This window comes from Bos indicus, chromosome 21, assembly GCF_029378745.1.
Source record: "Bos indicus isolate NIAB-ARS_2022 breed Sahiwal x Tharparkar chromosome 21, NIAB-ARS_B.indTharparkar_mat_pri_1.0, whole genome shotgun sequence".
Lineage (NCBI taxonomy): Eukaryota > Metazoa > Chordata > Mammalia > Artiodactyla > Bovidae > Bos > Bos indicus.
Window position 1 is genome coordinate 67,208,551 of NC_091780.1, and position 12,588 is coordinate 67,221,138.

At 44.7% G+C, this 12,588-nt stretch overlaps 1 protein-coding gene across 7 annotated transcripts in view; it reads left to right on the top strand.

The window, feature by feature from the left end:
• Positions 1-12,588, top strand: part of TECPR2 (tectonin beta-propeller repeat containing 2) — a 101,154-nt gene that overhangs the window by 5,324 nt on the left and 83,242 nt on the right. For 5 of the 7 annotated variants that reach the window (XR_011562732.1, XM_070775770.1, XM_070775769.1 and 2 more), the window contains exon 2: positions 9,030-9,318. Coding sequence is in view for 6 of the 7 variants with exons in the window: in XM_070775770.1 (XP_070631871.1) it covers positions 9,100-9,318 (219 nt within the window). In the remaining variant the exon portion in view is untranslated. Of the gene's footprint in view, positions 1-4,686; positions 5,830-9,029; positions 9,319-12,464; positions 12,566-12,588 lie in introns of those variants that run through there. The other 2 variants (XM_070775767.1, XM_070775768.1) reach the window with 2 other exon arrangements.

The window sequence follows — 12,588 nt, forward strand, 5'->3', positions numbered from 1 at the left end:
GAGGGGAAACTGCAGATACTTCCTTATACTCCCTGAAAGTGAAGGTGAAAGTCGCTCAGTTGTGTCCAACTCTTTGCGACCCCATGGACCATACAGTCCATGGAATTTTTCAGGCCAGAATACTGGGGTGGGTAGCCTTTCCTTTCTCCAGGGGATCTTCCCAACCCAGGGATCGAACCCTGGTCTCCCTTCCCTTGCACATGTATCCCTCCCTTATTATCACCATCCCCCACCACAGTGGGACATTTGTTACAGTTGGCGAACCAGCATTGATACAGTGTTATCACCCACAGTCCATGGCTTACCTTAGGGTTGGTGGTGTGCATTCCGTAGGTCTGGACAAGTGTGTAGTGGCGTGCATCCATCATGGTGTCAGTACTTTTACTGCCCTAAAAATCCTCTGTGCTCTGCCTGTTTATCCCTTCCCTCCCCACCCAAACCTTGGCAACCCCTTTTCACTGTCTTTATAGTTTGCCTTTTCCAGAATGTTACGTAGTTGGAATTACACAGCATGAAACCTTTTCAGATTGCCTTCTTTCATTTAGTAATGTGCACTTCAAATTCTCCATGTCTTTTCTTTCTTTTTTTTTTTTCTCCATGTCTTTTCATGATTTAATAACCCATTTATTTTAGTGCTGAATAATATTCCAGTGTCTGGATGTACCAGAGTTTGCTTATTCATTCACTTACTAAAGGACATCCTCATTGCATCCAAATTTTTACAGTTATGATTGAAGGTGCTATAAATATCCTGGTGGGTTTTGTGTGGATGTAAGTTTTGAACTCCTTTAGATAAGTACCAAGGACTGCATTGCTGGATCATGTGATAAGGTTATGTTTAGCTTTGTAAGAAGCCTTCATACCGTCTTCCTAAGTGGCTGCACCGTTTTGTAGCCCCACCAGCAATAAATGAGAGTTCCTGGTGCCCCGCGTTCTCAGCAGCACTCGGTGTTGTCAGTGGTGGAGATTTTGGCCATTCTAGGTTTATAGTGGCTCTTGTTTTAATTTGCATTCTCCTGATGACATACGATGTGGAGCATCTTTTCATAGACTTATTTGATATCTGTATATCTTCTTTGGTAAGGTGTTTTATTAAGATCTTTTGCCCATATTTTAATTGGGTTCTTGAGTTTTAGAAGTTCATTGTATGTTTTGGATAGCAGCCCTTAATCAGGTAGGTATTTTACAAATATGTTTCTCCCAGTTTGTGACTTGTCTTCTCTTTCATTTGCGTAGTCTTTTGTAGAGCAGAAGTTTTTAATTTTAATGAAGCCAGCTTATCAGTTACTTCTTTCATGGGCCGTGCCTTTGGTCGTGTTGCCTAAGACGTCGTCACCGTGCCCAGTCATCTGGGCTTTCCCCGGTATCGCCTTCTGCATGTTTTGTCGTTTTCGTGTCTTACGTTTGGGCCTGTGATCCTCTTTGAGTTAATGTTTGTGAAGAGTGTAGATTCTGTGTCTAGACTCACTTTTTTCCCTGTGGATGTCCAGCTGTTCCAGCACCATTTGTTGAGAAGGCTGTCTTTGCTCCACTGTCTTTGCTCCTTTGTCAGAGGTCAGTAGGCTGTGTTTATGTGGGTCTGTATCTGCACTTTCTCTTCTGTAGCTTCATTTGTTCTTTCACCAGTACCACACTATCTTGATAATTGGTGCTTTATAGTAAGTTTGCAGTCAGATTATATCAGTCTTCAAACTTTATTTTTTTTTCCATCAATATTGTGTTGATGGGTCTTCTGACTCTATAAAACTTCAGAATTATTTTGTTGATATCCACAAAATAACTTACTGGCATTACACTGAAACTGGAAATCAAGTTGGGAAGAACTGACATCTTGACAATATTGAATTTTCTTAACTATGTACATGGGATACGTCTCCATTTATTTAGTTCTTTGATTTCATTCCTGTGACTTTTGTAGTTTTCCTTGTATAGCTCTTTACATATTTTGTTAGGTTTATACTTAAACATTTTATTTGGGGGGATCCAAATGTAAATGATACTATGTTTTAATTTAAAATTCCACTTGTTCATAGCTCCTATATAGGAAAGTGATCGGCTTCTGTTTCTCTTGTATTCTGCAACCTTGCTATAATTGCCTATTAGTTTCAGGAGTTTTATTATTATTTGGGGTTTTCTATCAAATGAACATGTCATCTGCAGAGATAATTTTATTTCTTCCTTTTCAGTCTTACATTTCCTGTCTTATTGTATTAGCTAGAACTTCCAGTATGATACGGAAAAGGAGTGGTGAGAGGGGGACATCCTTGCTTTGTACCTGGTCTTAGTTGGAGAAACTTTGAGTTTCTCACCATTAAGTATGATGTTAGTTGTTGGATTTTTTGGTAGATATTCCTTATCAGGTTGAGGATATCCCCTCTATTTCTGGTTTACTGAAGCTTTTTGTCTTGAGTGAGTGTCAGAGAGCGGATACTTCTTGTTTTTTTGGTAAAAGCTTCATTGAAAATTCACATCCATGTGTATTACCCATTTAAAATGTCCAATTCGGTGTTTTTTAGGATATTCATAGAGTTATGCAGCCACCACTACAATCAATTTTAAGACATTTTACCCCCCTAAAAAGAAACTCCAAACCCTTTAGCAACCATCCCCACCCTCACCCTTTTTGCCTCCCAGCTCTAGGCAGTTACTGATCTACTTTTTGTCTGTAGACGGGCTACCTCAGGCCATTTGTGTATTTCATCTTGGTGGAATCATCCAGTGTATGGTCTTCTGTGTCTGGCTTCTTTCACTAGGCATAATGTTTTCAAGGCTTATCATATAGTGTGTATCAGTACTTCATTCCTTTTTACTGCTGAACAATATGTTCTATTGTATGGATATATCCTGTTTTGTTTATCCATTCATCAGTTGATAGACAGTTGGGTTGTTTTACTTTGGTTTTATGAATGGTAATATTTTGAAATTAAGTTTATGTGTTCAGTTCAGTCGCTCAGTCGTGTCCGACTCTTTGCAACCCCATGAATCACAGCACGCCAGGCCTCCCTGTCCATCACCAACTCCTGGAGTTCACTCAGACTCACATCCATCGAGTCAGTGATGCCATCCAGCCATCTCATCCTCTGTCGTCCCCTTCTCCTCCTGCCCACAATCCCTCCCAGCATCAGTCTTTTCCAGTGAGTCAGCTCTTCGCATGAGGTGCCCAAAGTATTGGAGTTTCAGCTTTAGCATCAGTCCTTCCAATGAACACCCAGGACCAATCTCCTTTAGAATGGACTGGTTGGATCTCCTTGCAGTCCAAGGGACTCTCAAGAGTCTTCTCCAACACCACAGTTCAAAAGCATCAATTCTTCAGTGCTCAGCCTTCTTCACAGTCCAACTCTCACATCTTTCATTTCTCTTGGGTATATAATTAGGAATAGAATTGCTGGGTCATATGGTAAATCTGTGTTTAATGTTTTGAGGAATTGCCAGACTTTTCCACAGTGACTGCCTCCTTTTATTCTCTACCAGCAATGTATGGGGCTTCCCAGACAGTGCTAGTGGTCAAGAACCCACCTGCCAATGCAGGAGATGCAAGAGATGTGGGTTTGCTTCCTGGGTCAGGAGGGTCCCCTGAAGTAGAAAGTGATAACCTGCTCCAGTATTCTTGACTGGAAAATCCCATGGACAGAGGAATTTGGCAGGCTACAAGCTGTGGGGCCACAGAGTTGGACACGACTGAGCGTCTAGACAGCAATGTATGAGGGTTCCAGTTCTCCACACCTCTGTTAACACTTATCTGTCTCTTGATTATAGCCATCCTAGTGGGTGTGAAGTGGTAATGTCATTGTGGTTTTGTTTTGCATTTTCCCTGATGATTAATGATGTTGAGCATCTTTTATTGTGCTTATTGGCCATTTGTATGTCTTCTGTGGATAAATGTCTATTCAGATCCCACTATTCAGTTGGTCACTTGAAAATTATCTTTTAATTATTGAGTTTTAAGAATTTTTCATGTATCGTGGATATAAGTCCTTTGTCAGATAAATGATTTTTTTCCCAGTATGTTGGTTGTCTTTTCTCTCTCTTTTTTTTTTTTGGCTGCACTTTGCAGCATAGAGGGTCTTAGTTCTCCTACCAGGGATCAAACCTGTGCCCCTGTGTTGGGAGTGTGGAGTCTTAACCACTGGACCACAGGGAAGCCCGTCTTTTCATTTTTCTTTCTTTAGTTTTGGCTGTGCTGGGTCTTCGTTGCTGCGCCCAGGCTCCCTGCAGTCATGGTGAGCAGGGGCTGCTCTTTGTTGCAGGGCTTCTCATTGCCGTGGCTTCTCCTGTTGCGGAGCGTGGGCTCTAGGCACATGAGCTTCAGTCGTTGTAGCACTCAGGTTCAGCAGTTGGCTCGTGGAATCTTCCAGACCAGGGATGGAACCCATGTCCCCTGCCTTGGCAGGTAGATTCTTCCCCATTGTACCACCAGGGAAGTCCATCTTGTCACTTTTTTTTTGATGATGCCTTTGGAGCACAAAAGATTTTAATTGCGATGAAGTTGGAGAGCTCGCTGTGCCCGCTGTGTGTGAGCGTCGACTCCCAGGGCAGCTGTGGAAGCAGGAGAGCAGTTGTTCCAAGGACCGCACGGGGGTCCAGGGGAGGGGGGTGCTGGCTTCAGCTCAGGCATGGCCACAGAGCTGAGAAGGGGCCAGCGGGACGCGGCTGGGAGACAGGGCTGGTGGAACACGGTGAGGGATTGCTGTAGCGGGGAGCGAGGGAGAGAGATCAGATGTGTGCTAGGATTTCAGCTTAGATAATTTCAATCAGCTACCTGTCGCCTGCTATAGAATTACGGTCGTTCTTAATGGTGCTTGGCAGGTGAGTCCTGTAGTCCCTTCTCATACACTTGAAGTGGCTTTTGGTTGTATGATCACTGTGCCAAGGAGCTGGTCCAGGGACCCTGAACTTCTGTATTATCCTCTAACATCTCCTAAGCCACCTCCAACAAACATGTTGTGTACGTTTGAATAGTGTGCCTGCCCTGCAGGTGCAGCTTTGAGGCGAATCCTTTGCCCCCTTCTAACCAGACTGCAGTCTCCAAGCCCCTTCCGTGTGGAGATTGTGGAGCTCTCAGCGAATGCTGTCAATTCAAGTGAATGAGTTTTTGAAATCTAAATGTCATAATTTGACTGAGCTACTTTGAGGGAAAAGGCTTTAAAGGAGGAAACAATATTCGCTGACATTTGAGAAGTGCTCAGTACTTCTGCCTGCTTCCTTGGAGACCTCATCGGCTAGAGCAGAAATTAAAACACTGGGAAAATTTCAGTTTTTGAGTCTACTGTGTTCTCCGTAGTTTTTTTTAAATATAGTCATTAAAAATCTTATTCTAGGAGAGTATTTAATGACGTGGCAAATGCTCATGATTTATTAAGCATTTATAACGTAGCATCTCTCTGATGGGATTATGAATGGCATTTATTTCATTCTTTGTACTTTCCTATATTTCCACAGTTTTTGAGGGTAGATGTTTAGTTTTTACTTATTTCTTGTAGGGCCTGTGCTGGGTCTTCATTGTGGCGCGGGGTCTTCTCTGATTGTGGCGCGGGCTTAGTCGTCCTGTGGCCTGAGGGATCTTCGCTCCCCAACCAGGGATCAAAACCATGTCCTCTGCATTGCACCGCGGAATCTTAACCACTGGACCACCAGAGAAGTCCCGATAGAGAACATTTATCTTGTAAAAAATAAACTCTTACTTTAAAAGTGCCATGTAAACTAGGGCGCGTCCGCGTGCGTACACGCGTGAAGGAAGCACAGCTTTTCCTGCGCCTGTGCTGCCCTGCCCTTGGAGACGGAGAGGAGACGGTGGAAACGAGGCCAGCATTTCTCGCCAGTGAAGTGGAGGTAACAGTGGTCAGTGATGCCTTCCCTCCTGAGGTTTTTGGTGAGGATTTAATGAGTTCGTGTGCTGAAATAGTTTCCATTAAGCACTTATGTCTGCTGTTACATTATTGCTGTTTGCACTGTTATCTTGGCTTTCACGTCCCATGTCCTTGTAGTGGTCTGCGTGCTTTCCCAAGGGGACTGAGCGTGGCTGTTCTCTCTAGAGTTTGCCTGATAACCTCTTCATTTTCACTTGATTTGGGGGTCATGTGGCTCTTGCCCACCTCTCTGGAGTACTTACGCAAATCGAGGATTGGGGAGCACATGCATTGCTTAGCCAAGACAGCATTGCCCTTACAGAGTTGGCAGTTTCTGAACTATGCTGCTGTATGGACAGGATCAGCATTCACTGTCAAAGTTTCTGTTGTTGTAGCCTCTTGCCTGAACAACAACAAAGCTGTTGAATCTGTATGACCCCAGGCACATTTCTGAACCTCCCAGAGTGCTTCAGCTTCTGCTAAGAGAGGGCATATTAGCGTTCTGAACCATCACTGTGCTTGTGCTTAGTCACTTCCGACTCTGACCCACGGACTGTAGCCCGCCAGGCTCCTCTGTCCATGGGGAGTCTCCAGGCAAGAATACCGGAGTGGGTTGCCTTGCCCTCCTCTAGCAGATCTTCCCAACCCAGGGATCGAACCCAGGTCTCCTGCGTTGAGGCGGATTCTTTACCGTCTGAGCCACCAGGGAAGCCGAAGAATACTAGAATAGGTAGCCAATCCCTTCTCTAGGTAAACTTCTCGACCCAGGAATTGAACCAGGGCCTCCTGCATGGTAGGCAGATTCTTAACCAGCTGAGCTACCAGGGAAGCCCTTCATCATCACAGAGGGACATTATTGTGTACTTATAGAAACAGTGCTTGTAAGTTACCTTGCCTCCTTCACTGTACGTCTTGTCTATTGTGACTATCAAATGAAATAGGGATTTGAAAATGTCCTACAGATCTAGAGGATTTTTATTCCAGCATTGAACTGGGGCCATACTGGAGGAAAAATGAGATTTTGCTTCATTTCCTTTCTTGCACTCATTCCTCCCTTGCCAGTTTTCCTTTTTCATAACTCATTCATTTATTCAATAAATACTTCTTGCCTCTGATGTTGCCGAACCTTTTCTAGGTGCCAGGGCCTAGAAGGGTGAGTGAGGTGGATGTGTGGGCTCTGCTTTTTGGGGGGCTTACACCCGTGGGGGGGTCAGGCAGAGCAGGCTGTCAACAGAAGAGGAAGAGAGTGTGTGGAGAAAGTGCAGCAGCAGTGGGGTGTGATGGAGAGCCCTTTGGAAAGGCTTAGGACTGCTCAGCTGGCAAAGAATCTGCCTATGGTGCCGGAGGTCCCAGTTCGATTCCTGGGTCGGGAATATCCTCTGGAGAAGGGAGAGGCTACCCACTCCAATGTGCTTGGGCTTCCCTTGTGGCTCAACTGGTAAAGATTCCACTTGCAATGCGGGAGACCTGGGTTTGATTCCTGGGTTGGGAAGATCCCCTGGAGAAGGGAAAGGCAACCCACTCTAGTGTTCTGGCTGGAGAATTCCATGGACTGTATAGTCCCTGGGGTCGCAAAGAGCCAGACACAAATGAACAACTTTCACTTGGAGGACTTGAAGGGCGAAAAGGCATAGATTCAGGTCTTATCCATGTGGCCTTGGACAAGTCCTGTGGTCCTCTGGCCCTTGGTATCTCATGTAAACGTTTGTAGGGTAAGGATTTAATGGATGAGTGAGCACTTCATAAATTATAACACAGTATGTGATGACTGAGCATCTTTATTGAGGGAAGTTTTGTTTTTTTTTTTAAATTATCTGTGCTGGGTCTTGCTGCTGGATGGGCTTTTCTCTAGCTGCAGCAAGCAGGGGCCGCTCTCGCTGTGATGTGCAGGCTTCTCACCGCCGTGGCTTCTCTTGCTGCCAGAGCGCTGACTCTAGGGCGTGTGGGCTCAGCAGTGGCGGACCCCGGGCTCGAGAGCACAGGCTCAGTAGTTGTGGCGGTCAGGCTTAGTTGCTCCGTGGCAGGTGGGGTCTTCCCGGATCAGGGATCGAACCCATGTCTCCTGCATTGACAGGCAGATTTCTTACCACTGAGCCCCTGGAGAAGTCCAAGGGAAGCTTTGAATCCACATTTCCCAGAGGTGTGGGTGTCAGGGTGGCACAGGGGAGGCGCTGTGTGGCTGAGGAGGCTGTGGGCGTTTCTCCCCCCGCAGACAGCATTCCTCCGCCTGGGCTGGCCCACTGCTCTCCTAGTGGGAGTGAGTGCAGTGTCTTGACTGTTTCTTTTACACAGTACTATTATTATCATCTGTTCGGCTGCATGGTGTGTGGGATCTTAGTTCACTGACCAGGGATCCAACCCATGCCCCCGGCAGTGGAAGTGTAGAGTCCTAACCACTGGGCTGCCAGGGAGTTCCTCTTCTCCACGTTCTGTGCTTCCTGGTGGGCTTCAGAGTTTCAAATGTTTCAGAGAAGCTTTCTCCACACTCTAGTCCATGCTAGCTCTCTCCTTCTTCTCATTGAGACCCACAGGTTAGCACCAGTCATATCTGGTTTTGTGTCTTTTCAGGTTCTTTTGCCTCCCTGACGAGATCATAAGTTGCTTGAGATTCAGAGCTATCTTTAATATTCTTCCCACCCCTTCCCCACCATTTATCATGATATAAATTACAGGGGGCAGAAAATAGTGGAATTCAAAAAGTGAGTCTGAATTGTAATGTTGTTGATTTATTTATTTATGGCTGTGTGGTCTTTGTTCCTTTGCGCGGGCTTCCCCTACTTGCAGTGAGCAGCAGTGACTCCGCTCTAGTTGTGGTGCATGGGCCTCTCATCACCGAAGTTTCTCCTGCTGTGGAGCACGGACCCTAGAGTGCAGGCTCAGGAGTTGCGGCTTGAGGGCTCCCAAGTGCAGACTCAGCACTTGTGGTGCGTGGGCATACACCCATGAATCTTCCAGAAGAAGGGATTGAACCCGTGTGCCCTGCACTGGCAGGCAGATTCTCACCCATTGTGCCACCACGGAAGTCCTCAAAAGTAATCTTAATGACACTTAGTTTACTTTCCCTGTGTAATTAAGCTCTGACTATAATTTATATCCACCTGAAAGTTCCTTGTTCCCACTGTGAAGTCTGACTTGTCTTTGCATGACTAGACATCGAAAGCGTTATAATGCCTTGTTCTTCAGCCCCAGGTTTCCCCAGATGCCGGTTAAAATCCCTCATCCTGCCTGATGATCACCGGTGGAGACCTTGGCCATGGCATCTGTATCGGAGCCTGTTACCTTCAGAGAGTTCTGCCCTCTGTACTATCTGCTCAATTCCATCCCCACGAAGATCCAGAAGGGGTTCCGCTCGCTGGTGGTCTACCTCACGGCCCTCGACACCAATGGGGACTACATCGCCGTGGGCAGCAGCATCGGCATGCTCTACCTGTACTGCCGGCACCACGACCAGATGAAGAAGTACAACTTCGAGGTGGGTGCCGCTTGTCTTCCACTGAGCGTGCGGGGCCCTGGCTGGTGTGTAACGCGCCTGTGAGTCCCAGGATCGGGGGGGTTACTTCTGAGTTGCTGAAGTATGGCCTGAGTGTCCTACCTAAAGAGTACTTTACAACCATCTTTCAGGTGGAGTGCAACTAAAAATGCATTGTTTTAACTTGTTTTCCTTGCCTCCAAAAATCCAGCGTTACTTTAAAAGAGAGCATTATAGTGTTTAACACTTTGAACTTTGAAAATAGGCACAGTTTTCTAAGTGGTTTTTTTTTTTCTTCTTCTTTTTTTAAAATTTTTTGGCCATACCATGTGGCATGCAGGATAGGACTCGGGTCCCCTACAGTGGGAGCATGGAGTCTTAACCACTGGACCAGCAGAGAAATCGCTCACAGTGTTTTCTGAGTGTTTTCTCAAGAGTATGTTCACTGACTGATTCAGATAATCTCTAGGTATTCTGGCAAAATTATTAAGAAAAATGGATCAGGATCAGTGTTGGCTAGGTGCCAGAACGCATACATCTTAAATGAGGACACTTCTGTAGTGCCCTGCTGTTGGGGTCCTGACCGACGTCTCTTCTGGGTTGCTGACCCAGGCATCTCTGTGTATTGTAGATGTTGGGAATGCACCATCACCGTATTCACCTGTCTCGTTAGTATCTGTGATTTATAAGAACATGGGTTTTGTGAGAGACTCAAGGGTGACTGAGTTGTGGCTCCTGCCACGTGGGGCTCTACACTGTGGTTAGTGGACTTTTGCAGACTAAGACAAGGCTTTTGTATTTGAAAGAAGTGTTTACAAATATCTATGTTTTAATCAGTATCGACTTATTAAAGTTTAATTTATAAAGTTTGTTTTTCTTAAGCCTCTGTAGTCAGTTAAAATAACACAGATGGTTAGCATGCATATAGTACTTACTATGTGCCAGGCGTTATTCTAAACCCTTTACATGTATTAACTCATTTTATCCCCACAGAACTCTACGAGGTAGAGAACACAACTCTATGTTGTTTTGTCATCTCCATTTTATCAGGGAGACAACTGAGGCTCAGAGAGGTTGAGTGACTTGCGAGATAGTCAGAAAGTGGTGACACCATGGTCTGAACTTGGGCAGATTGGCTCTGGAGTTTATATTTGTATTTTTTGTATGAAAATTAAAATTATTGCTATTTCTTTTCTTGATTAATAGGGCATATTACTTGTAGGGGACAATTACTTGAATGATGGGAAGTCTCTCATCAGAAACTATGGACGCTGGAAGATGTTGGTACAGCATGTATAAAGTGTTGAAAGAAAAGAATTTTCAGCTCAGAATTTTTATCCAGCAAAAATATCTATTAGGAAAGAAGGTGAAATAAAAATGTTCTCAGATGAAGGAAAACTAAGGGGATTCATTGCCAGCACACCAGCTCTAAATAATTGCTTTAGACAAATGATAATTGACACCAGAAGGAAACTTGGAACATCAGTAAAGAAGGAAGAATAATAGTAAATACACTAGGCTGTTTTCCTCCTCTTGAGTTTTTTTAAAATATTCTTGACAGAAAAAAATTATATCATTGTGTGATTGAGTTTTCAGTTTATACACATGGAGTAATATATAAAAGAATTATAATAGGGGAGAGTAAGGGACCTGTAGGGTAGTAGGATTTCTTCATTCTACTGAAGAGGGTCAATGCTGAGTCTAAATAGATTTTGAAAAGCTGTGTGTGTGTGTATGCGCGTGTGTGTATTTGTATATCTCCCACATTTGATCTGGTAATCCTTAGAGCAGCCACTTAAAACCCCTGTACAGCATGGTATAGTAAAAAATTACTATAGACATACCAAAATAGAATGTTAAATATATTGAGACAGTTCTCAGGAAAACAGAAAGGTTAAACAGAAGAACGAAAAACAGGAGTAACAAACAAAAAACAAATAAAATCATAGACTTAAATCAAAACATACCCATAATTATATTAAATGAAAATGATCCATACACATCAATTAAAAAAAATTATTGGGATGGAAAAAAAAAACTCATAAACAACTATTTGTTGTTTGTAAGAAACTCATTCAAATATAATCACATGTCAATAGATAAAAAGAAAAAGGATGAAAAAATATACCATGTGAATGCTTATCAAAAGAACGTTGAGGGCTTCCCTGATGGCCCAGTGGTAAAGAATCCTCCTGCCAGTGCAGGAGACACAGGTTCGATCCCTGGCCGGGGAAGACTGCACATGCCGCAGAGCAACTAAGCCTGTGACAGCTCCCGCGCCTGTGCCCTAGAGCCCCCAGTGCCACCGCGGCTCCTGAAGCCCCCCTGCCCTAGAGCCCACGCTCCACAACAAGGGGACCACTGTGATAAAAAGCCCTCGCTCCGCAAGTGCAGAGTGGCCCCCACTCGCTGAGATTGCAGAAAAGCCCACGCAGCAACAAAGCCCCAGCACGGCCAAACAGAAACAAATGAAAGTATTAAAAAAAGAATGCTGAGTGGCTGTATTAATACCAGAGTAGTCCTCTGAGCAAGGAAATAACCAGAGAGACAGTGTTTAATGACAGAAGCGTCAGTTGAGTGAGAAGGCGTAGTGGTCCTACGGTGGTCCCTAGTGTACTGTGCTCCTTAACACAGGGCTTCATGACACATGAAGCAAGAGCTGACGGCGCTGAAAGAAGAAGTAGGAAAATCTGCAATTCTAGCTGGAGATGTCCACACCCCACCGTCAGTAATAGTAGCAGACAGAAAGTCAGCGGGCGTGTAGTAGACCCGAGCAGCCCCACCCACCTTTGTGATCTAAGTGATGTTTACAGAGCACTCCACCCAACAGCAGCTCAGAGCATGTTCTTTACAAGTGAACATGGACCAGTCACCAGGACAGACTGTATTCTTGGTTGTAAAACACTCCTCAATAAATTTTAATTGGAGCAGACTTTACATAAAAACCACAGACCTTCAATTTGTAAAATAACACTGTATCTGTGAAGCACAATAAAACAAGGCATGCCTATAACTATTTTTAAAATTTATGCCTCCAAACTGAAAAAAAACTTAAGGAAGCAAGAGTTTAGTACTCCCCAGAGTGAAAGCACAAGTTGCATCTGCTGCCAGTTTCCTAGTTTTACTGGAACTAGTTTTCTGTTTATCAGATGAGCCCCATGAACTCTGAAGGGATGTGCCATGTGAGGACAGCCTCTGCAGGGACGAGCAGAACTGGGGGACTCTGGTGCAGATGACTGGACCCAGGAAGGTAGAAGGGGACCCTGGGAGGTT